At 40.9% G+C, this 26371-nt stretch overlaps 1 protein-coding gene across 2 annotated transcripts in view; it reads left to right on the plus strand.

Annotated features, from left to right (window-relative positions):
• The window catches only part of ABLIM1 (actin binding LIM protein 1), a 202737-nt gene that overhangs the window by 38808 nt on the left and 137558 nt on the right, over positions 1 to 26371 (plus strand). The window contains exon 1 of one of the 2 annotated variants that reach the window (XM_054071488.1): positions 14498 to 14652. The exons of the other annotated variant lie outside the window; for it this stretch is intronic. Within the exon in view, the coding sequence (XP_053927463.1) occupies positions 14613 to 14652 (40 nt within the window). The 5' untranslated portion in view covers positions 14498 to 14612. Of the gene's footprint in view, positions 1 to 14497; positions 14653 to 26371 lie in introns of those variants that run through there. 2 annotated transcript variants of the gene reach the window in all.

Below are 26371 nucleotides of genomic sequence, written 5' to 3' on the forward strand. Positions count from 1 at the left end.
CACTACAAAACCAGCTCTGGTAATGGGATTTAGGAGATAGTGAAGTAAGAAGACAGAAGGATTGTAGCTCTGACAGATTGATCAATATTTTGCTGCTCCTGTTTTTGGCCCGAGACCTTCTTGGGGTGTTATAAGGGCCCAGAAACTTGGGTGGATGTCAGAGACCTAGAGAACGAGCTAAAATATATCAATAGAGTCATAGAATGTCCTGCGTTGGAAGGGACCCACAAGGATCACCAAGTCCAACTCCTGTCCCTGCATAGGACAACCCTAAAAATCGCACCATGAATGAAACTGGAACTGTTGTGTCTAAGCAACCCAGCAACAGTGTCTCACTTTCATATATTACTAATATTTTTCCCCTTTATCCAGAACACTGAGTTTTACAGCCATGATTATTTTGGTGTTAGAAATAAGAATCTAATGGCTTTGTGCGAGAGCATGTTGTGTTACAGAGGGCTCACAGTTTAATCACCAGAAAGGTGATGCAGGAATGTTTGTTTCTTTTCATTTGTTTTCCAGCATTAGAGTTTGACAAAGTCTGAGGGAGAGACATAAGAACAATTAATCCAAATTAAATAAACAAGTGAATTCAGAGTTGAAGGGGCTCTGCTTGATCTTAATTTATTCCTGTAATGAGCTAACTGAAATTGATTAAGGTCACTCTTACTTGTCTACAAAAGTAGTTTCTGTAATCCATTTCAAAAGTTAATTTGAATTAATTTTGTGAAATGTCTGCAGGCAGAAAGCCCACTACAGTCTTTGCATGAGGACTGCAAGCACTCAAAAATAAATCTCCCTGGCTGCGTGTCCTCAGTGCCACAGTAGGTAATTATTGTAAAGAGGGAGGCACTGCAGTATCCCAGTGGTTGCAGATAGCACAGTCTTACACCACAGTGCCACATCCCCGGTGTTGAAGTCCCTCCTCTGTGTGAAACCATTGCCTTCAGCTTGCGTCAGGGACTCAGGGCTCCTAAAATCGGATCACTTTCACCTTCCCCCTACTCCCAGTGCAGTAGTTGCCTTTACCTTGGCTCTCATGTATGCCACCTTCACCACAGCTGAGCGAGCAAGCCTTTAAACACTTTTTCCAACACGTAAGCCAGAATTATTCTGTGGTTCAGCTGCTGTGTGAAACTAATAGCAGGTTCCCTAAGGAACGAATGCACCACCTGGCTGCTGGGCTCCAGTTGTCTGGCTCTGTGCCTCGAAGGCTCCTGCGCTGCCAGATCCTGCCAGTTCGTCCCAGCGTGTAATTTTTTGTTGTTGCTGCTGTTCTTGTTAGTGACTCAGCCAAGATTGTTTTGAAAAAAGCTGTATCTCCCTTTTAAATTCAGGAAGGTTGTGAAAAAGGAGGAAAGGATGGGAGCATGGGAACTGCTCTGAGCTGTTTTCATTTACAGCTAGAATATTACTCTTGTGTTCTGCCTATGCCATTCTGCCACATGGAAAAACTGCCTGGGAATATTCTGACGGACTCCTTCTGCGACTCGGACAGAGATGCTGGTTTGTACATCTCTTCAAATTCAGGGATGCTATTATTAAAGGATTGTACTGATCACAGGCACTAATTCCAGCGGCCCAGGAGATCCATTTTATACTCAGAGCTGCCTACTGCTTTTATGCAGTAATTCTAAGGGATATGCGGAGGTGTTTTTATCTTCTGTCTTCTCAGACGCTAAGTGCATTGACTTCCCAAGAGTCGCAGTCCTTTGCTATTGATCGATTGTTCCACCAATAGTTCTGCCGTGGAGTATGACAGCGATGAGATACACAGCGAAGAGGTGATGCATTAAGATCACAAAGAAAGAGCTGATCTCCGTTGTGATAGGCACTACCCAGTTGTCAAATACCCCGATACCTTAAAGCCTGGTTTGTGAAGCCGTAGCTACACTGGGCTAAAGGCTGTGTCCATGCATGGAGTTACACGTGGAGATGGTCCAGGAGCTGATGCTGATGTAGACTGCGGCTGCCCGTTAATGAAGCTGTTTTTATTCCTGCGGTGCCTGGGATGCGCGCTGGCGGGCTGTCAGCAGCTGCTGCCTGCCAGCAGCGGTCCAGCCTGGTTCATGCCTCGCTGCTTCCCAGCATTCTCGCGGAGCATGGCATGGCTCGTGTAGGTGTTTCTCATACCGCTCTGAGGACGGCTAAATCGTCTCTCACGTGTTTCAGAGGGGAGGCGTTTGTCCTCAGTTCTGGAATAAATCCTGTCGTTTGGGAACACAGTGCTGTTTTTCCTGGTCCTCTGGTGGGGCAACCAAGGACATAAGCTGGAGGTCACTTGGACTGGCAACAATGGAAGCTTGTTTGTCCAGCCTCAGTTTGAGTCTGTGTATTTGTTTGCATAGACCTTACTGCTCCAGTTTTTAATGGGGCTTGTGCAAGGAAAGCAGTTTAAGTAGGAATTCATTTAAGGAAAGACTTGGACCTGTCTGCTGTAGTTTTTTTCCTTCAATAGAATTTTTTTCTTCTGAGCTGTAACCAGGAGTTGTCACTACAGACGGTCTGGAACAGGTGTTTCTGCTGCTTTTAAATAAGTATCTGTATTATTTAGTTCGAGCACAGTACTGAAAGGGGCTACAGGAAAGCTCGGGAGAGGGTCTTGTTCAGGGAGTGTGGAGATAGGACAAGGGGGAATGATTTTAAGCTGGAGGGGAGATTTAGATGAGATATCAGGAAGCGATGTTTTCCTGTGATGGTGGTGAGGCACTGGAACAAACTCCCGAGAGAAGTTGTGGATGCCGAAGGGATCGTACATTTAAGTACACAATAAAATTAAGATTAGTGATGAGCCGGAGCTTAAGATTAAAAATAACACTTTATCTGAAGCTGAAAGTAGTTCTGAGCTGGAAAAATCAGTGACACTATAATAAAGCTATCTGGACACTGAGCTTCTGAGAATATGTGATCCACGTAAAGGTGTCTGCGTAAAAAGGATAAATGCTTGGAGTGGAACAAAGGATTTGTGTTTCCAGTGTAGGTGTCTGTAAGGTATGTGTTATCCAGCTGTACAAAGCTCCAATCAGAGTCATGTACTCTAGGTGGAATTTATTTTGAGCTGCTTTCTTTGGTACCACAGTTGACCTTGAGTTAGGCGAAGGTACATAAACAACCTGCTAAAGGGCTAAACGACTCGCTGAGTGGTGGTGGTGGGTTTTTTTCACTCTTGATTTGTCATGGTATGATGTGAAACTCATAGTAAAAATGAGTACAATGAATGTGTGGGTGTCCTCAGTGTGCATAATTTGCTGACTAAGCGCTCAGTTAAATGCCAGCTAAATCTCACTGGCTTGTATTAGTTGTTATTAATAAAATTGTTCCATGGGTTCTCAGGTGCCATAGGGTGGAATTGTTCTTTGAGTCATAGGGCAGGGATGGCTGACTATAAGAGCTCATCTTAGCTGCTCTCTGTTCTTTGCAGAAGAGTGGATTAATAAATAACAAGAGAATGGGGTGTTAAAAGGCCATGCCAGTATCCCTGTAGTGTATATAATAAGCAAAAAATGGTCAGGAGTAAGTTGTTAGTGATACAGGGGAGAGGGATGAATTTCCACTTGGTGACCTGAATGTTGATTGGTTCCATTTGGGATGCTTCAGCATGAACACCTTGGGTTTCTGAAAAATGAAGCAGCTTTTCTTAGCACAAACAACTGCTAAGTTTCACCCAGAGCTGATCACCCGTTAACCTGTTCTGTCTGTCCTCTGGTGTGTAATAGGGGTGCGGCTTTGAACTTGAGTGTGCTTGCTCTTTTCCAAGCCAGCACACAAAGAAATTAATCTCCAGTAAGATAGTTGTTGTGGTCAAACTGGGCTTTATGGACCAAATAAGTGGACTACAAGGTTTGTGAAAAAACTGGGTAGACTTTGAGGCTCAAAGCATCAGTATTTTGAAGTCTAAATAGCAGCATGTGACAAGCAGTGTACCTCAGGGCTTGATGCCGGAGTTACTCCTGTTCAACATCTGTATCAGTGCCCTAGATAGTGGGGCAGAATGTCTTCACAGATGGTGTCAGGTTGGGAGGAGTAGTAGGTGTGCTGGAGAGAGAGCAGGACTGCCGTTCAGAGGAACAAAAGTAATCTGGGCCAGCACAGATCTCGAGTAGTTCGACAAACACAAACGCAATCTTGCACATTGGATGGGAAAGCTGAAGCACCTGGCTTTGTGAAGCCCCGGGGAGAAGAAGGCTAAGGGTCAATACAATTGCTGGCTTCAGCCACCTGAATGGATCCATGTTTTCTATATAGCTCCCTTCCTTGGCTGTCCTTGGTGCACAGCGAAAGCATGGAAGACAGCAGTCACAAATTCATAGAATCATAGACTGCATTAGGTCATAAGGGACCTTAAAGATCATCCAGTTCCAACCTCCTGCCATGGTCAGGGACACCTCCTGCTGGATCAGGTTGCTCCAAGCCCCATCCAACCTGGCCTTGAACCCCTCCAGGGATGGGGCAGCCACCACTGCTCTGGGCAACCTGTGACACTGCCTCATCACCCTCTCAGAAAAAAGAATTATTATATCTAATTATTATTGTATCTCATCTAAATCTCCCATCTTTCTGCTTAAATCCGTTCCCCCTCATCCTGTCCCTGTACTCCCTGATAAAAAGCCCCTCCCAGGCTTTCCTGTAGGACCTCTTTCAGTACTGGAGGCTGCTGTGGGGTCTTCCTGGAGCCTTCTCTTCTCCAGGCTGAACAACCCCAACTCTCTCAGCCTGTCCTTGTAGAGAGGCACTCCAGTCTTTGTATCATCGTTGTGGCCTCCTCTCTGCTTGCACCAAGAGAAGCTCCAGCTCAATAGAACAAATTATTTTCACAGTTAGTGTGCCTGAGCCCTTAATAAGGTTTTCCAGAGAGGTTGTGCAGTCTCTTGGAGATTTCCAGAAGTTGATGGAAGGTGAAGTTGAGGAGCAACTTTGATAGTAATTCTGCTTTGGGCAGAAAATTGAACTGGAGATCTTCAGAGGTCCGTTTCAGCCTGATTTATTCTGTAACTCTCTGCTAAGACACTGGGATTCTGGTGGCAATAGGCTGCTGAATGTTGGGGCTTCTGCCCTTCACCAATCCAGTCTGAGCGTCGTGGTTTGCAGTCAGTATGCACAGGCTGTACTCATTTTAGACTGAAGCCTTTTTATCCTTGCTTACATCTTAAGGGATAGTAAGGATATCAGTGGACCACTTGTAAAATAAAGCACTAACCATAAGGTAGAATCAAAGACCAGACGAGTTTCAGCATTCACAAGAGCAATGATCTCCTCCTTCATCCCCCAAGCGTTGCTTGTCAGGGTTCCTTCGTTTCAACTCTGTCCTCCTGACAAATGAGTGCTGGTCAATGTGAATTTCCATACCTTTGGTCTTGTCTCACGTGTAAATTCTGGCCAGAATTCTGCATGGGACACCGAGTAATCGGAACAGCAGTGTGGAACTGCGGGTTAGATATGGCAAGGAGCAGGGAAGATGATTCTCATTTTCTGTCCTTTGAAACACAGACAGTAAATAAATAATAGAACCACTGATTCTATGAGGCATCTCTTATGCATTTTAACTAGAAGCAAATGCCATTGCCCTACTTCTAAATAACACTTGCAAGTATAAAACCGTGTGAATGTGAGTTAAAAGAAGAATAAATCTTCTTTTCTTTTGACTTAACAACCTCTACCATTTTTAATCCTGCTATCAATTTTAATCCTGCATATTTCTGACTATTAGCTTCCTTTAACTGCTTATTTATTATGTAAACTGAGCACAGATACTCCTGAGGTCTGCTGTGTTAGCACTTTCAGTTTTCTCTGCTTGCTATTAAAAAATAAGAGCAACAACAAACTCAAACATTATTTACTCAGGTTTACTATTGATTAACATCCTGATATTTCCAGTGAGGTTTTCAACTCGACAGCTGTTGAATCTAAGATCTAATGTAAAAAAACCCTTTTGTTTAGATTTCTTTATCACCTTGCTTTAATCACTGTGAGAAGAAAGACATTTTCTTGGTCTAGAGTCACATCTTGTGTGTAGTATTTTCAGTGGTAGTAAGATTTTAATAAGAGAATTCTTAATATAGTCCAATAGGCTGTGATAAAAATTGTCTTGCAGCAAAAAAAAAAAGGCATCGTAAGGCATCGTTTGAATTTTTCCTGTATTCTCCTGTGTCAGCTGTGCTTTATACTTAAAGCACATGGAAGATTAGAAAAGCCTGTAGTTAACTGCTTCAGATTTGCCCCATCTAACAGATTTTCGAGCTTTAATCTTCAGATTTATTGGTGATTTAGCTAAGCGACAGACGTAGAGAGACGATAACTTTTTTAGTTGTACTATATTGTTCATTTGTTCTCATTTTTCATATTCCCATCGGGTGCCTCTGTACTTAAAACAAACAAGCAAAACGAAAAAAAACTGTCTTGTGGGTTCCTACCTGGAGCGTTCCAAGACCTCCAGGTTCTCTGTCTGGCTTTGCTCCTGATCCGTGCTGTGCAAATTTAGACTAATTTGTTCCTTTCTCTCTATGTTTTAACTTTGTCTCCTGTCCAGTGGTTATCTCTCTTGTTCAGTTTTTAAGCAGTACAGGAATGTTGCCGTGTTTTTCACAAATCTCAGCCCCTCGGTAGAAGCCTTCAGGCATTACTAAAATAAACATAAAAATGGCTGTACGTCTTGTTTTCTCATCAGATGACGCTGTAGTTATTCTGGAAGTATAGAAGATGTCAGATGAATTGAACACTGATTTGAAGAAATTCTTAAGGACAGAACTTAATCATTGGGTTTTTTTTTTCTTTGCATACGGAATGCTTTTGACCTGACTTGAGCCCCCGCCAAACCAGTTAGTGCAAGAGTGACTGATAAGAGGTCTTTTTACGTGGTAAATGGAATACAGACAGATTCATAAACTTGTATATTTATTCTTGAGAGATTACTAATTCAGATGGAAGAGATTACAGGTCATCCATGAGCTGTAAGGCGGACAAGAGAAAAATAGGGGTCTGCTGATGAAGTGTACTGATGACTCCCATTTGGGAGATGTCTTCAGTGTTAGGTGGGTATTAGCGTGTGGTACAGAGGGGTTTAGGGCAAGTGGTAGAAACAGGTTGGAATCACTTTTACTGATTAAGAGACCTTTCTGGTTTGGGGCACTAAAGGTTTTTGTTCTACAGTGCGAGTTTACTGAAGTGGAATGACTGTAATGAAGAAAGTTGATGTCTTGTTTGATGGCAGAATGGTAGTGGAGAGCTCTCTAAACAAAGAAGTGTTGCTTCAGCCTAACGAAAGACAAAATGTACCTGTCAGGACAAAGTCCAACAGTATATAACACTTGTGATGGGAGAAGAGCCATTTTAACTAATGGATGATGTTGTTATAAGAAAAAAATTATGAATACCCTATTAACATATTTAGGAGAGGAACTAGAAGAAAATGAATCCCTCCAGCAGCCTTCTAGTGGAACTTGTAAATCTTACATGTTTTAGGTTGGAACTTGATCAAGTTCTGTAAGAAGTTGTGTGGTGTTATAGCCTATGATTGTGACACTTGAACACGATACACTGAAAAGCTGCATCCATTCCATCTCTCTGGGTATGAGATTTTTCTGCTGAGTGCCACACCTAAATTTCTGATAAAAAAGAAGGACGTGAAGTCTTCCCTTTAGAGATTGCATTAGTATATTCTTTCCATTCTTGCGAAGGATAGAATACCACAAAGATGCTGGTAAATTAAATAAGCTTCCATTTTGCAGGCTGCCACAAGTCGTGTGGAAAGCTGGCTGCTGAGAACGGACACGGTCGCAGAACCTGGTAATACCGACTCTTGCTCGTGTCCTGGCGTATCACGTCACCAACTGAAAAGCTCTTGAGGTGACAGTCAGCTGGGATGTGTTGTACAGAAAATCCTGACACAGAGAATGCCACTTGTATTAAGGCTGAAGAAGAACATTTGCAATATTGACTTCTGCCCGTCACCGTTCACGCTGTGGGCTCGTAATACCTACATTTTCACGAAGGTTGTTGGAGAGAAAATCGGTTTTTCTTCCCCGTTTTCTGTCTTTGCAGAGCATGAACAGAATCCTGCCTCACTCCGAACAATACTCAGAACACGAGGAACAGTATTCACTGACACTAAAGACAAAAAGTGGGCAGGAAAAGTTGAGGCAGTGTTTAAAGTGTCTTCTTTATTTAAAAAGCAGGCTCTTGTGCTGGCAGTGCTGTACATGGAAAGGAGAATTCTATGTTTCTGGTCTGTTTTGCTTGCTGGAGCAAACATTCACTCGTGCAAGATATCTATGTGAGCATCAGTGAGTTTTCTTTCATGTACAATGCTTACAGGCTGACACTTTGGTTTGATGGAGACCCATTTTTTGCTTTCTGACTATCTTTACAGCTATTACTCATTGTGAATTAATCTTTCTGCAAGGCTTTTCATTTAGGTCTTAGCTCTCTGCTTTGAGGGTTGAGTCCTCCTTGAAAAAATCAAGGATGTAAATATTATTCTGCCACTGACAGTATGTAAATATTTCTCTTTTCCTTGAGAACTGTTTGGCAAGTGGATCGCTTGCAAACAACTTGTATCAAAATTAGGACCATTCATAAAATTGCGGTCTGAATTTTTTTAAAGGCAGTGGCTGAAACGGGAGATCAGGATTTCAGTGCCGTAGTGCATGATTTAGTAACTCCCCAAAGCTCAAGGAAAAAAGACGGCGAAAAGTTAGAATTCAGATTGTCAGCTGGTCTAAACTGATCCCTCCACTAAAAGGAGGTGGGTGTTGGTCTCTTCTTGCAAGTGATAGGTGATAGTATGAGAGAGAATGGCCTTAAGCTGCATCAGGGGAAGTTTAGATTGGACATTAGGAAAAATTTCTTCATGGAAAGGGTTCTCAAGCACTGGCAGAGGCTGCCCAGGGGGACGGTGGAGTCACCATCCCTGGAGCAGTTTAAAAGTTGGGTAGATGGGGTGTTTGGGGACATGATTTAGTAGTGGACGGGAACAGTTGGAGCTGATGATCTCTAAGGTCTTTTCCAACCTAATGATTCTATGGTTCTATGTTCATCTTTCTCAAAGAGAAAGGGTTTTTTTTAAGTATCAGGGAGCAAAATCAAGCATAACTAGCTGAGTTATTTATTGCAAAGTTATATAAATGCCAGTAAAGTAATGGTAAAGTTATTTAAAGCTATTTATTGTAAAGGTCTGTTAAGTGACAGCCTCTAATGGCACTAAAAGTCACTCTTTAAGCTTAACACACTTTCCTTCTGAGAGAAAAAAACATCTGCTTAACCAACAAGATGCCAATGAAAAATAGAATTATAGCAAAATTAATTAACGAGATGATTTTAATAGGCCCTATTTTGTTCTTGGCAACAGAGAGCATATGACAGTCAGGTGTCTGCCAAATGTTTTATCTGCATGTTATCCCTTCGTGATCCATTGCCTGGCGCCTGAATTCGAAGCCAAGTCAGGGGAAAGCAATTGGTATCGGCAAGTTCCTGAGCTACCTTTGAATGTGGAAAAGCAGAGGGAGGTTGTACATTACTGTAGCTTTGCAAGCACTGCGCCTTGCTTAAGGGAAGACGAGGTCGTTAAAGAAATCTTTAAATGAAGTATAATGGGAGGCTGCCATTTTAGTCTTAGAAACTGTGATAATGTCAGTGTATCACAACTGGAATATTTGCATTTCTTGCGTGCATACATTGAAATCCCAGTAGAATTGACTCAGCCTCCTTCCTTCCTGCATGGATATGTCGGGAAGCATGCAATTTACTCTTTCTCTTTGCCTTCTGATAATGATTGTGAAGACAAGGCTGCCTGGGCTGTTTCATCAGGGCTGTCAGTACCTCAGTGTGTGACCTCAGAAAATAATTTGGCATCAATATGGGTGGAATTTTTGGAATTAGCTGCCTAAAATTAGACATCTAAAAATAAACAGCTTGTATTCTTGCAGTGAAGTTTTTTTTTCCAGATTATTTTGTTGGAAAAAATTTGGCTTCCATGTTTGTTTACCTGTAAAATTAAGTGGTGCTGGAGACACAATGAAATATTCTTGTGCAGAGAAAGCATGTAGACAGTGATCTTTTCTTTTCTTTTCTTTTCTTTTCTTTTCTTTTCTTTTCTTTTCTTTTCTCTTCTCTTCTCTTCTCTTCTCTTCTCTTCTCTTCTCTTCTCTTCTCTTCTCTTCTCTTCTCTTCTCGAGGATGTAAGAATTTTGGCCTCAACCTGATCAAATCAGCAGATGACAGACTTAAAAGTGGGAAAAAAAAGCTGTTTTGGAAGCATTTCTTCATATAGCACTGGAATACAGGACGGAGATCCCTACTTTGGAGTGTAAAGCAATGAAAAGCAGGAATGTATTCCGAAAGGAATTAGGAAAAAATATAGAGAATAAGTGCCTTGGTCGCTGTTAAATGCTGATCTGGAGACAGTCTCCAACTAAGTCTCTCCAACAGTCTCTCCGACACTGCATTTTCCTGCAGTGTCAGAGAGAATCTAGAAGGATCACTCATCATTTGCCCTGGTTCATATTCTTTTTCCCTGAAGCACTTCCTCTTGCCTACTAGCAGAGGCATTGCAGGTTTTAGATCTTTATTTATGTCTTCCCTAATTAAAACGCCGTACAAGTTAATTAATGTTTTTAAAACATTGAGATCATCAAATGAAATGGATATGCAAGAATTTCAAATGATGTCTGAAGGAGGAGGGAAGCTCTTTATCCGGCTGCAGAGATTCAGGGTTCTGCCGTTGGCCCAAATCTCTCTCCTAACGAGTTTATCTCCAGGTGCTGCGCTGGATTCGAGGGGCTGTCTGGGTACTGGTAGTTCTGTATTAATATAGGTCTTCTTTTAAACCGTGTGACAGTTTACAAAATGCTCTGGGATACACTGGGATGAAAGGTACATAAATTCATGTAAAATGCTATAATTAACATGCAATTAGCAACGCGCAAGAAAGGAGAGTTTTCCTGGCTGCACTTTATATGTCTATAAAGTTTCGTTTTCTGGAGCACAGGATACGTGGCAGAACACTTGTTCTAAGCAGTTACACTTAAAAATAATTATTGAGCACAAGCTCTGAGGAAGTTATTGTAAATCTGCTTCTGCTGTGAGACAGAAGCCTTGACAATGATGCAGTAATTCCACAGGATGGGGGAAAAAAAAGTGCTGGAGAGTCACCACTGGAAAGTGTAAATGAGAAGAATAATTACTGGCAATCAAGAGTCTCAGCCTAGACTGGGAGGTGAGGGAAATTGTTTGCTGAAGGAGGAAGAATCTACTTGTCGTTTTGCTCCTGTGATCTGTTGGTTCTGCTGCTGTCAGTGATGAACCAGCTCTGGTGAAAGGAAGGAACCGTGTTGGGGGCGTCTTCTGTTACATGGAACTTGGAGTGAGGAGGAATAAGGAGATAAGCTATGAAGGATCATGGTAAGTTATTTCCTTTGAGAAAAGTTTACTGGTCTCCTTTAAAATCTCCTTTTTTTTTATTTTTTTTTTCTTCCGTGGTTTATTTATTTTGTTTGTTTATTTATTCTAAGTAAATAATTCTCTTTAAACAGCAGATGTAATGGGTTGGGATTCAGGGAACCTAGTCTTAGATTCTAAGCTGGGCATGCAGTGTTGTGGTCCTGGACGGATCATTGAGTTTGTCTGGTGTTTTCCTCATCTGTAGTGTGGAAATAATTTCTCACCAGGGATAAAATTTTCCAGGGAAAAGCCTGAGCTAATATAGTCCAATGCTGTCCAGGAAGAACTTCTTTTCAGAGAGAAGAGAAATTGTGATGCCTTGCATGTCTCCCACTAGACGCAACAGGAATGTGCTCCCTCATGAATCCATGGCTGTCTGAATTAGCTGATAACGTTCTTGATTAGTGGGTTTTCTGATAGTGAGGAGTTTTCTGATAGATTGTGGGTGCTTCTGTTTGGGTTACATGAGTTCTGGAGTGAAAAAACAAAAGACTTTAAAAGAAGATGAGAAGCACACAAACGAGCCCGTAAATGTAAGGGGTGTTGGATTGTTGTTCTGTGTAATGAAGTCGTGGAGAACACTGTTGTCTTTCTGTTCTTCTGGCCCCAGTGTAGTTCTGTGTATCCGTTGCATCACGGGAATTGATTATTCTCAGTCACTTTCTAGGAATACAATAGGCCTGAGAAGTTTGTGGGATGGAATAAGCTAAATCCGATGAAATTGCTGGACAACTAATAGGCAAGCAGGTATCTGCTGAGCTTTAATAGCCAGCAAAAACATCTCTCTGCCTTGTCACATGAGATTTAAGTTGTTTTTTTTTTTCATGGGAACAACATAGGATGTTTATCACAGCACACTGGCAGATTTGAAATTCTCCTGAGTTTCTGGAGGCTTCAGACCTTCGGCAACAGGAATCGTGTACAGAAATGACTGAAATGGGACTGGGGAATGGTAAAATGAGTGAGAAATGATTGCTTCCCCTGTGGTGTACTGAACTACTGGGTATGGTCAGTTAATTTAACAGAAATGGGAATCAACATACAATGAATTGTGCTCCAGAAGCGATATGTATGCATGTACATAGCTATATAGAAGAGCTAATAAGTGTCTTGAATATAGTGTGTAATGCTGTAGCTGCTAATAATACATAGGTAATGTGAGTGTGATGACTTGTACACTATGTAAATGTATATTGAATCATTCTCATCTTTCTCCTCTTTCATCTCCTCACCTAAACATAGAGGATATAAGTGTGGTTAACTGCAGAAGTCACTCTGGCATATTTAAGCAACTTGTCTCTTAAGGAAAACAGAAGAACTTGTTTCTGAACCCAAAGAGCTCCTCTTCACTATTGTATTGGATATACAAAACACAGTTGTAACGAGGAGCAGAGATAATAAAATAAATAAATACTGGTGGTCAGCACTTCCTGGGAATGTAATGCTATAATTTTTTTTGCCTATAGAACAGGAATAATTGTGTCTCCTTACCACATCAGAGTGGTAGTAGTGGTAATTAAACTGTAGAGTGCTTGGATTATTAAAAAGAAGAATAGAGGTGGAGAGAAAGGCAGTGTTTCTGATGAGCTAATCACTTTCAGTTAGGCATGTTAAAGTCCAAACGGAGTGAACGCCCTGTCCTGCGCTCCACTTCATTTGGCAGCAAATAAAGTGTATAAAGGCAGAGGAGGAGAATGCCAGACTGAGAATAAAGGTAGAGAGACCAGATCACGCGGCTGTGTTTACATTTGTCTGTGCGTCTTCATGAGTATGTATTTTTAACAAACTGGCTGAGAAGATGGCAATTTATTGTGGGGAAAGTAAAGTCAAGAGTCCGGGGAAATTCAGGATTTAATCTTTGAGACAGGGAATTAAAAGTAGTTGGCCAAAATTTGGTTGGATTTAGCCGTTCCCACCCAGAAACTCAAAAATTTTATGTGTCTCTGAGATCATTTCATACACGTTTAGAAGAGAAAGTGTGGATTTTTTTGTTGTTGTCTAAAGTGAAATCTTAGGGATAAAATAGGATCCTTGTTAAAGCGGCATCTCTCAATCCATAATAATGTACAGAGTACTAAGTGTGTTCTAGAGGGGGGAAGTTGTCAGCTTCTGCACCTTATGTTTGGCTTTTCAGTCTCATTTCCTAGGACATGGGGGTTATACAACTGTTCTGTCAATCTTTCCTCTCTCCTCCTCTCAGGGAAACAGAGCTTAAAGATCCAAACCCGTAGCTGGGGTACAGGAGGATGGCGAGAGAGTGGAAGAAGAGAGTGTGCAGGTTGGAAGGTATGGGTGGACACTGAAAATATTGAAGACAGCTTAAGGGTTCTGTGGATTGATTAAAAGGACGTGGAGGAGAAATGGGAAAGCATACAAGTAGAAAGGAACTGAAAGTGTTTCTGGGAATGGTATTGCCAAGAGAATGTTACATGGAGGTAGGGTAAATCTGATGGGCGTTGAGGATGTTTGGCTGCACATCTGTCAGGAAGAATAAGAGTCATTAATTCAGTTGCTCATGGAACAGTTTGTCTCTGGACAAATGTACAGCTGCATAGAACGAAATGCCCGGAAGTCTACACTTAGAGTCAGCCTAATTGCCTCTGTCCGGGTGGGGTTTTGTGGGAACCTAAGGAAGACACTTCAACTTTCCCTGCTGGAAGTGTGCGTGGAAAGTGGTAACAGTGGGGTTTTTGATCCCCATCTTCCACGGGCTCTTTACTCTTTTGCTGTGGTGCAATGAGACGATGAAGTAGAAGCTAGACACAGAGTAAAACAGAAAGAAGACAACCTCAGGACAAAATCAAGTCTGTTTGCAGTCAGCCTGTGGGGCTGGTGAGGATTCTTTTCTATGAAAAAGAGAGTCATCAATAATGTCAGTTGCTTTGGGATGGTCAATACATAGAAACATATCACTATTTGAAAGACAACATACCATGGTTCTGATGACTAATGCAATATCTAGAGGAAAATATTCTCTCTTCCTTTAAACTGTTTGGGAACACAGACACACCTATTTTGCTCGGGCTACTCCCTCTAGTACTGTTCAACCCAGGAAATACTAGGAGTAAAGCTGAGTGTGAGCCACCTCTGAAGGATCTCATTGTTCCTCTAGCGTGTCATCTGTACTCTGAAAGGCTGTAGCTCTTGAGATCCAGAACCAGTACTGCTTGAGAGCCCAAATGGAAGTAGAAATACATCAGAGCTCTGCAAACGTCAAAGGTTTGTCCTGGGCTATAGCCCTGCTATGGAAATCTCTATTGATAAATTAGATAGGATAAGCCATTCACAGGACGTTAGTTCTTGGATTTAGAGGAGAGCAGGCTGAGAAAGCTCTGCTGGACTGAAATTGGGATGTTTGTTGATAGAGCAATTTCTTTATTTTAGGTTGTTTTTCTTTACTGATTTAGCAGTTAAACACCTTCCCAGTCTGGTGTGTTTTATGGACAGTGAACTTTGTTCCATGACTGAACAGTGTGTGCATGCATCCATGAGTTTCTCCCCTAGACTGGATTGTTTAACAGAAGGAGCAGAGAACAGCTCAGTGGAATTAAACAGGCTTGTCACCCAGCTCTGACTGCGTGGGTATCTTTGAGAGAGGTACTTCACTGCTCTGTTTTGCAGATTCTCTGCCTTCCAGGTAAAGATGACAACACAGCTGAGGGTAGGTTCTGTATAAAGAATTTCATAATGGAAGGTGGCATAAAAGGTCAGCGTATTGTTGATTAGTGCTTTGAATGAAAAGCTGATAACCGATCTGTTTCAGGGTGCTATTGAGGGCGGCTTTCTTTGGAATTTAACCTGAGGAATCATTGTTGTGCAATCTGTGACTTACTGACTGCGCACACCTACGAGTTCTTGGCCGTCCTGCAGCCATCTGTCCCTTCTGTTTGCCTCTGCACAGAGAGGCGAGGCAGCAGGATGTCGAGTGGCCGTCGCTGGCAAGCAGGACTTTTTCCTTGTTCAAAGGTGCCGCAGGTATGACTGTGCAGTGCAGAATGCCAGCGTGTAGCGACCTGCAAGGAGGCACCAGGAGCTGAGGCTCAAAGCCCTTTGCTTCTAAACACCAAAAGCACATTCAGCACAGTTTTGGTGGTAAGTTACAACAAAGTGATACCAAGCGGATAATGCTCTCTGCATCCAAGCTGCTAATCTCAGTTTGCTTAGTAATCCCTTCTCTTTTTTTATACCGAGATCTTAGAAAAAGGCAGGGGAAGAGGTATGAATATAAAAAGATATATTTAGCTTTCTTGGAAACTCAAGTGTGGGTAGTTGTTTTTTCTGCTGTGCTTGGATATATAAACCCTTGGGGTACCCATTTGGCTTCAGGGGTTAGAGCTGGAAGAAGTAAAGTCCTATTTTTGCTTTGCATTGTCTAATCCAATATTTGTCTCTTGAAAATAATGTCTCACACAGATATCATCTACCTTTATGAGTCTGGAGCTTAAAAAATAGGTAGGCATATTAAAGAACTGTGTACATCTCTTTAGAAGGTGTCACTTCACTTTAAAAAAACCCCACAACCCAAACTTTGTAACAACAGTTTATAACAAGAGAAAAAAAATATTTTTTTCCATTGCTAATTCGTCTTTGTAGACCAAACACTTATCCTAATGCTGAACTAAGTACAATAGTTCTGTTTCTGTTCTTTCTCTGAATGTGTGCTGAATTAGGTGCCAAATTACTGCTTTTCCCCTCCTTATTTCTTTCCTGTTTTATTTTTAAAGCGCTATTTTGGATTTATTACATCGATATAAATTAATCCTCACAGAAGTACAATGCATTGGCATTTGTTTAAAATCAGCTATTTCTATATTGTTGTGATGTGGGAAACTACGATATCATTATGTGAATGTACTGACCAAATTACATTTATCCACATCCCATGGGGATTCATTACAGTGAGGTTAGGTTGAATATCTGGTGCTCCACTTCCTGAGCAGATCTACTGAGAGTTGGGGAAGTTTTGCCTGTCCCTCTGCCTGCTTTGGCTAATGCAGGTGACCTCGTGTGGATATGGAAAGCTCTTCTCACTGCAGGGTCCTATAGACAGAACTGCCTGACCTTATTCTGATAATTCAGTATGCAGATAGAGAACTGCAATGTTTTACTTCCTCAGAATCAATTAATTGATTCTAGGAAACGTACTGGGAGGGCTGGGATTCCAAAGAAAGCATAAATACGGGTAAAAAACCTAAATAATAAAATAATCATAAACCCACTACAAAATAATGCATTATCTTGTAGTTCATTCATAGTTAAAAAGGAAATAACTGGAAGCTGCCAACTGGTTGCAGTCTCAAAACTATGCTCAGCATATGTTTATAACATAAAGTTCTCTCATGAGAAATCCTGGTGGTCAGCACCTGTTTTTACCGAATCATCTGAAAATATTGCTCAGCGCTGCTAGAAGAAGTTCATCAATCAATTTTTATTAGCACAACCCGACAGGTTGGTTGGTTTGCCTGCTTTCTTTAATTGTTGTTGTCGTTGCTGTTCTCACTTGCAGAACAATTCCTAAATAACACCAGGGCAAAAGTCCCACCAAAAAACCTGAAGATAAATAGAGAGTGTTAATAACAGAAGAGATGTGGAAACTGGGCTGGAAACTGCATGGGAAAGGGATTTGGGTTTTGTTCATTGATTTGTGTAAGTGGTAAATCTGTATCTTAACGAAGTGGTCGTGTCACACAGTAAAAGAAAACTAAGCTCTGCTCTAGGCTGAGGGAGTGTTTACACTCAACAAACCCTAAACAAACCAGCCTCCTGGAACAGGAATAGTTGTTTGCACTCTACGTAAACTGAAGAATCAGACCTCCCATTGCAGAGTAACTGTTCGGATGCAGCATTTAATGTGTTTTTAAGTACCAAGAAGTAGAGAGACTGTGGTGATGGCTAAGAATACAGCAGCAGATTATGTCTTAAAGATGGCAAAGGCCGTCTTAAGTTTACATTATGTTGTAGTTTACTGCTGGAAAGCATTGTTGCGAAAATAATATGGTGAATGTAAATCAAGCAGTCAAGGTATTGGTCTTATATTCTTTGTAGCTATTCCACTTGATTCATTCTCCATTACTGTAATTGATGATACCACTGGAATGATTTTTCCTAGTATTATGAAACCTTATTTCATAGGATCATAGAATCATTAAATCATTGAGGCTGGAAAAGACCTCTAAGGTCATCCTGATAGATGCCAAATGCCCTCCGCTTCCACTGCAGGAACAAGACTCTTGATACAGTACTATCTTTGAATAACTCTCTTAGGATTTGATAGGCACAGATTCCCAACGTCGTGCATGTCAGGGAGATATCATAAGGCCTGTTCTTTGTTGAGTAGCACTGGTAAAGAACAAACCCAGCTGTACCTGTCATCAAGGCAAGGACATGTTTCTCCTTTTCGGTGTCCTGTCAGCTTTGGGAGTATGCTGTGTTTCTCTGACTGTCGCTTTTCCTGTTGGATCCAGATTACAGACCTTAAATTGAGTAGATTCCATCAAAAAAACCCAACAAAATGAAAACCTGAAATACCCAAGAGGACCAAAACCTCAGTTTATCCAGCACTAGTAGTTACACGGTGTGTTAGATGTCATTTTCTGTCATGAATAAATTAAACTACGTTCCAAGTCTTTTCTCAGCTCTATTAATATATTTTCAGATATGTCCAGGCCTCATTTTTTACCTGTACAGAATGTGACCGTTGTGTGAGAAGTGAGCTGCTCATCGAGTCACAATTCTGCTTAACTGGCAGTTTCCTAGTTTGTAACGCGGCTCGCGATCACTCGTGTGTGTGCGTGCAGCTGGTTTAACCAGAAGATAGTGCTGACCATGAGAGGAAGGGTTCAACACTGCTGTAGGATTTATTTAGTTACAAAACAAACATCAGCCAACACAGCATATTTAAAGCTGCCTTTAGTAGGAACATTGGCAGTGGATGAACTGATCTGATGTCATTTCTGGCATCCTGTAGCACCACCATACTTTCCACTATATAGAAAGGTAACCTATTCTTAGTTTTGATGGACATTGACAAAAAGTTTGTACTGGCTTCTGGTAGGTATTGTACTTAAATTAGTCCGTGTAGTACAAAAAAGGAATCTGTTTTAGGGCTTTGCTGAAGGTAGGAACAGGCAGCATGACTGCAGTAGCTCTCCTTTTAGAGTTATGCCATGCTCTGAGGATGGCTGTGATGTTGGAGACCTTGAAAGTTGGATGCCACAAGAGATATCCGAGACATAGCTACTTGATTATTCTTATAATCATGTGTGCTGGTTGTCTAGAAGAGAATGGGGAGTATTAAACTAAGATGTTCAGGAAGCCCTTCAGGGATGTGGAGAAGACTTTCTTCTAACATCATTATTTGTTCGGTATTTGAGTAAAGTTGCTGTGTATATTTCTGTAATCATGACTTGCCAGAAAAGAGAGTATAATAATATCCAGTTTATTTTAATACATAACAACAGGAGTGGTGCTTTCTTTGATGTCATGCTCGTAACGCTGCTCTTTATAAAGGTGCAAGACATAAACATGAGGACTGAAGGAAAATTGAGCTTTAATCTTTGATCTCTGCTTCCCAACTTATTTCTGTCTCAGTTACTGTGCAGTCTACATCGAGAAGAGAATGTTATGAAGAGTTTTTCCTCTCAAATGCAAGGAAAATGTCAAAGTTCGAGAAAGGAAAAGTAAAGGAAAAAGTCTGATTAAAAGAATTACATTTATCTTGAAAATCTTTGCTCACTTGAAGCTACCTTTGTGATCGTCTGGAAAAGCAAAATGATTATGGAACACAATGTGGAGCTATTTTAATGAACCACATCACCTCTTGGCGCTTCTAGTAGATATAATTTAATTCTGATTTTTTTATTTCTTTTCATTGTTGTTCTTTAAGTAGTTCTTTACAGGCTATTGAAGGCTGAGCTGTTACATAGCAGTGACCACAAGTAAGTAGAAGACATTAAGTTTTAAATGTTTTTTCACGTCACTTTCTTGCTTCTCAAATATCTGTTTGAATAAAAGATACCTGAATATCGCTGAGGATTAGGAAATAAACCAGATCCCTACTGAAAGTCTGAAGGACTGCCAGCTTCTGCCAGGATCCTTTTTGCTAATTATTCCCTAGAGCGGCTTAGGCGTCTCTTTAACTTCAAGCATAGTGGCGTGGCCCCACGGAAGTCAAGGGATTATTTATAAGCTTTGAGATAGGCAAGCACTTGAATTGTGTTGTTGAGTCAGTTGTTCAATCATCCAGAGTCTTGGGGGTGCAGCAGGTTTTATATTTTTGCTTCATACAGCTCTCACTATATCTTACCTACAAAATTACACCAGTTGTCAGCAATTATAGGGGTTTTTTTTTCCTATGTGTAAGTAAAAAGGATTGGGTTTGCTATAAGAATACATGGTGCCATGTTCCTGACGTTATAGATCAATAGATTAGCTTTGTGCTGCCAGGAAATAAAATGCTGAGCCACCTCATCTTGTAATAATACAATAGACGGATCCATTAATGCACACACTATTATTTCGTGTCTGAAAATAGTTGAGAACTGAGAGTCTTTTTTTTTTTTTTTCCCATGACTAGTCTGAAATAAACATTGGAATTGATAAAGTAAGGTAAATAGCCTTTTGTTGAATCATGCCTTGTGTCATAACCTGATAACTATGCATTCTTCTAGTCACAGCAACCAGACTAACAGTGATTTTGCCTGCTGGAGGCAAAGCTAAAAACGGAATTTTCAGATCAGAGAAGATGTAGGGAATTCATTTGTTTGCCTTCTCTGGTAACATGATTCTCCAGGGGAAATGAGCGCTTTCGGTGTTAAGGAAGGGCTGCAATCTATTAGAAAATCATTAAGAAATATGGTAATTAAGTTGGAAGGTAAGTAAGATCAAGAAGCAGCACTCAGCTATGCTGTACATGACCTCTTTTTGAATGCTGACAGGTTACCCCTTAGTGTTATCAGTGGTACTTCTGTAGTTCCCATTACTAATGTACCTATTGTTATAAATCCCTTTTGAGGGGGGAAAGTGATACGGGGAAACACAATGAGAGAAGTTAAGAGAATGGCTCAGGGACCAACCGCAGGCCTGTGGGAGAGCAGAGGCTGCATGTTTCTCAAATCCCAGTTTAGCATTCCAGTCTTCAGTCTTACGTTCTCGCTGTTAATATCACTATTTGTTAATAATTTGAATAATTGATTATGGAAGCAGATACTTTGATAGTCATTTTTTTTGTTGGTTTGTTTTGTTAAAGGACAGCTATAACCAGCATTGATTGCAGAATTCATTTTGTGTGAAGATCAAATATTGGAAAAGGAGTGGTGAAGCCACTTAGTTTAGTTCCTTTGGCAGGCCAAGGTCCAATTCTGAATATATGAATTTTCAACTTTCTGCCTCCTAAGATATTTCTGCCCATTTTTTATCACAGGTTGGGGATTTAGTTGTCTGTTTCTGTTTCTTGGATTTAGGTGAGCTCGATAGATGCTTTTAAAAAGCAATTTATGTTTATTTATTTGCAGTATTCTTAGTGGAAGTGGATTATCCAATATAGAAATGAGAAGTTATGAAACTGATATAAACTGCTCTTTCATTTCCAGTGGATGTGTACCTGATCCCTGACAGTGGCCAATACCTGGTGCTTGGAAGGAATGTTTTAAGGCTTCCACAAGTAGTAAATAGTGCTTTGCTAACTGACATTGGGTTTTTTTCCCCCTAACGTTATTTAAATATTTCATTTAGGGATTGATTTTTCTCTGTACTATTTCAGCCCGGCTAATTATTGCACACGATCGTATGTGGCTGTTATTGGGCTCTCTTTTGTCAAAAGAAAAAGATGATCAGCTGTAATCGCAGGCATATTGTTTTGATATGTTATGTTTGCTAAGATTAAACACTGAAGGATAAACTTGGTGGACGTAGGGAAGTGAGTCAGATTAGATTTCTGAACGTACAGCAAAGGGAAAAGCATTCCCAAGAGTTTGCTCTGCTGCCTGTCGGGCTTTACAATGCACTGCAAAGCTGGCCTTTTGTTATCAAAGGCTCCTGTGCCGTGAAAGTTATCATACATAGTTGGTAACAGGAAGCTGAGCACAATGCTTTAATTCAGCTGAAAGATTTTGCAAATGTCATCAGTTGGGAAAGGAAATTGTCACCGTGTGGTCTTAGTTAAAGCCTGAGATAGAAACTTAGTTGTGTTTGGTCTTGTGGGTTTATTGGTTGCGTATTGTAATAGGAGAATAAAGGGTAAATCGATGCTTTATGTGTGTTTAGGAATGAACACCGAGGAGAAATCGATACACAATAATATTTGCTTTCTTGTTTCTGAATTAGTTTAACAGAATAGTTTATGCATGCCAGTCTTGCTGTAACAGTACAAAACTGAGATCCAATTTGCAGTGCACCATCTCAGAAGATCCCCACATGGGTTTTTAAAGAGTTAATGTTTGATGCAGTGTAAGATGACACAAACGTAGCTTCATCCTATCAGACTTGAACTTGCTGCTGTCCTTTCATGTAGACATTCAGAGGCTTCGTGGACTTGACAGACTCGGTAACAGCTCCTCAGTACTGTGTTTTCTGTGTGTTATCGCTGCAAAAACAGGCATTTTGGATGGCTTTTGGCTAATGATCAGTTAAATACCAGTTATAGTATCAGTAAAGAAAAGATTTTGACTTGGCAGCTTGATAAAAAGCCTGGATGAGAGACTCCCGCTTAACTGGGTTGCTCAGCTGAGTTGTAACACAAATCATCGTACCTCTGATATCACTTTACCCTAAGTTAGCCCTTTTCAATATGCCACTCTTTTTTTGCCAGTATAAAGATGCCGTGTGGCTCTGTGGTCTTCATGTTCCTCCTACCATAGGCAGTAGCGTAGCTTACCTTGTAGAACCTTGTACAGGTTAAACCAGTAAACTAACTTGGTAGAGACCTGCAGACTGTAAAATTCGTATCTGTGTGGATCCTTCATAGCCTTTAGCAAAAATAAAGATCGTGATGCCCCTCAGTTCTTTTTTTAAATATACCTTATGCTTTTATACACAGTGAATTGTCAAAGTAATATTAAATATGAATAGCTATGCTTTTCAATCTATTGTGTCTGCTTAACAGTAACAGTGCCCCATCCCTGGAAACATTAAGATCATAAAATCATAGAATGGTTTGGGTTGGAAGGGACATTAAAGACCACCTGGTTCCAACCCCACTGCCATGGACAGGGAAACCTCTCACTGGATCAGGCTGCTCAAGTGTTAAGTGAATGGATAAAAAACAAGTGTGGTGGACAAGGAGGATGTGTTCTTGAGGAGCACCCATTCTTCGCTGATAGTGGTTAACTGAATCAGGAGAGAGAAGCCAAATCCATTCTGCAAGTGTTTAGCTAAATACCTGTCAGTGACTGTGTGATCATCCCTGGAGTTGTTCAGAAAGCTTGTAGACGTGACACTTCGGGACATGGTTGACTAGGCACGGTGGTGTTGGGTTTGATCATCTTTTCCAACCTCTGTGATTCTATAACTTTTACGATTCTATGATTTTTAGTGTATTTTTAATGTGTTTTCTCCAGTAATTAGTCCAATTGATCTGCCTTTATCTCTGAAAAGCAGAACAGAGACAGGTGTTTGTGGCCACTGCAGTTGGCCCAGAGCAGAACTGCTAAGTCAGTTCTTGTGTATTCTCTTCTCAGCTAAGATAACGACAGCGAGATTAGATGGGCTTCACACTCCCAAGAGTGAGCTCAGAAAATACTATCTTCCTGTTGCTCCTGGCTACGTTGCCTTGGTTCTCTGAAATACATTGTGCTAGAAAGTACCAGAAGATATGATGAAGTTATTATCTGAGGTCTTTTGTTTGTTTGTTTTTAGTCCCCAGAAGATATTTAGCATTGAGAAGTGGTGCATGGCATAGGGCTTGCAACCGGATAATCTTTAAGACCCCTTCCAACCCAAACCATTCTATAATGAACTAGTGGTGCCTTTACAACAGTGTAGGCGCGTCTGGTTTCTTACAGCGCATTTCAGTAGCGGTGGTGATTGTGTCTCTAGGTTTGAGCTGGATGAATATTTTCAATGCCTTGCTGTTCTGAGCATAATCCCAGCACCCTTCTGCAGCAACAGAATAGATTGCATTGCCATTTGAAAATATTTTCTGTAAGCTATTGGAATATATATTGAGATACTTTTTAAGGACTAAAACATGATTACTTCAAAAGCCACAAAGTAACTTTGCACTACCGGTTTTTAAAGCTCAGCAAATTTTATGTAGTACCTGAATTATTAATGACGATAAATTGGAGGAGAAAGCTCTGTTGTGTTATCGGTCTTGATAAGTAGTAGTTGGTGTACTCTGCAGAGCAAGGCAGCTCCTTCTGAAGCAATGGGTGAACCGGTCCTTGGTGAGGAACGCTACAGGGAGAATGATTTGTGTCAGTACGCCCGGAAGATGACTGCCTGTTTTGGACATTTAGGTAAAGAAATTAAAGATGTGCATGTGGATTTTTTGGTCTCCGAGATGTGGATGAAGTGTTTCCTAAAGCCTACAGTAAATAGCAGAGTGTTTTCTACTCAGCCTGCAGTCTTGAGTAAGTAAGCGTGTCAGAAGACAAAAAGCTGCAAATACGAAGTAATTTTAACACAAGTAGAGAGATTTTGTTTCTTTTTTTTCTGTGTGAACTTGAATGTTAGAATGTGTTTTTGTTCCCTCTTGCTTTTGTAGTTATTTTATTACTTGGATAACTGTACTTCTTGGTGTAAATAGGTATAGTGCGTGCTCATTTTTCATTTATGTGAAGGCTTTTTTTCCCCCTCTCCTTGTTGTCTGTATTTGTGAGAGTTCTTACATGGGAGAAGATGATGATCCTGTTGCCTTGGACCGATGCATGAAGCATTATTTGGGGCTATCTATCTGTACAATAAATGTGTTACCTTTTGAAGGGGTATGAGGGAAAAGGGAAATTTTTTTGTTTTACCTTGTTTTCCATGGTTTTATTTTGATTTCTTTTCGCAGCGAGGTTTTGCTGAGCTGGTATGGCTGACCTCAGTTTCTTGGGGTTTTTGATGGGGGTTGTTGTTGCTTTCAGTGCACGATTGAAGTCAGCACCGAAGTGCATTTGCAGGAAGTTTAATTCTGACTGCAGAAGCAATTAAAGACTACATTAGTGCGCTACACGTTTCTGCCTTCTATTTAGCCAAAGAGTCAGTTTAATCCTCAGCGTTGCTCACTATGAGTTTAGCCTTTAGTGTCTAATTTTTCCTATTATTCAGTGTCTACTATTCTCTTGTACAATTTATTTGTGGACTGCAGTCAAATTTTTTTGTTCTGTTTTAGGAGCATTAATATAGAAGCCTTTATTCTTGGTTATATATGGAACATACTTTTTTTATCTTCTGGGCAGTCAGATTTGATGAATTCAGAAGGAATTGAATGGCAGAAAATATTTATAAATAAAGTATGAAGTTGGTAATGATATAAAATATTATAAAGCAGCTAGTTTGTGTAATTCCTGTCTCATATCCAGTCTCTTGTGAAAACTGTTAGTCTGGAAAGGGTCCGTACCTCAAACTGTGCTCTGCACAGGCTCGAGTCCCCAATGCTGATTAAGCACAGTTTTGAATTGGCAGTGATTTGAAAATACTTTGCTGTTTGACAGATACTGAGGAAATTTCCTCAGTGCTACTTCTGTGTTGGGTGCCCTGGGATCCTGAGGATGTGTTTCAAGTGACATAAGGACAAGATTGTGCTCTTGTGTTTTCCACCCTTTGCTTTTTAGTAATAATGTTAGAAATTAATCTTTTACACTTAATCCAGTGCTTGATTTAAGCAGTAGGAGATTGCCACTGTCTTTTTGATTCTGGGTGAGGTTAAATCCCAGTGTGTTGTACAAGGCTGTCTCAAGCCTTGTCCTTAACCTTGGATACGAGGATCTGACCCTCAAACCAGATGTTTCATACAGCTCTTCATCTGACTCAGGAAGCCACTGCGACATTCCTCATCTTGTTTTGCCCATTTCTACTTCTTGTCATCTTATATTCCCTATTAACAAGGTGGAGGGTCTTTAAGACATAGCTTGTAGTTAAAAAACACAGTCAAAAATCATATTGCTCTCTCTTACAAGCAGCAGCCTGTGAGTGGTCTTTGCGACTATAGTTGTTGGACAATGAAAGCAATCAGCAGGTTTGGAAAGGGGCACCATCGAGTAATCTCTCTCAGAGAAAGGAGGACTTTATTTTTAATTAAGCAGGACACATCTGCAGGGACGCATTAGGGTCACAAAATGCTGGTCTATATGGAGCTGTTCCCACGGCCCCCACCAATCCCACGCATCTCAGACTGGATTGCACTTCACTATTTGCAAGAACATTGGACCCTTCTACAGCGATCACCGGCTGACTGGAGATACTGTGGGAAAAGGATACTGTCCTCTGCTGCCTCTCAAGCTCACACTGGAGTTCCTCTGCCTGCAGAAGTCAAGTGCAGGAACAGACTCCTGCATGGGTGGAAGTGGATTCAGCCTCTTGTGCCTTTGCTCTGCCTTTTCACCTCTGTCGTCTGGTTGCAATTCTTCTAACATTACGGGAGGTAAACACTCAAAGGCAAACTGCAAGTTAAAGGAATCGATGGAGGCTTTATGTAGCCTCTGTGGTGTGTGATAATGTGAGAAGAGACTGCGCTTTCTTCTGAGTACTTCTACACATCAGATCATACTGGTTTAGTACTTGCACCTAGAAAGTGTGATGTCTGTCTTGGTGAACATAGGGAAAAGGTTGGAATCAGACTTAATCTCAGGGCAGTGTGTGCTTTTGCCTCACCTACCTCACAGGGCAAAGTCCACCTGGAGGTGTTGGTGTGGCAGTGTTGGCACTGCTGTTGTCCCATGTCAACATCCTTCTCCGATTATCCAGCAACACATAGATACTCTATGCTAAGCTGAGATACTTACTTGTGTTGGAG

The sequence above is a fragment of the Cuculus canorus genome, chromosome 7 (assembly GCF_017976375.1).
Source record: "Cuculus canorus isolate bCucCan1 chromosome 7, bCucCan1.pri, whole genome shotgun sequence".
In the NCBI taxonomy this organism is placed as follows: domain Eukaryota; kingdom Metazoa; phylum Chordata; class Aves; order Cuculiformes; family Cuculidae; genus Cuculus; species Cuculus canorus.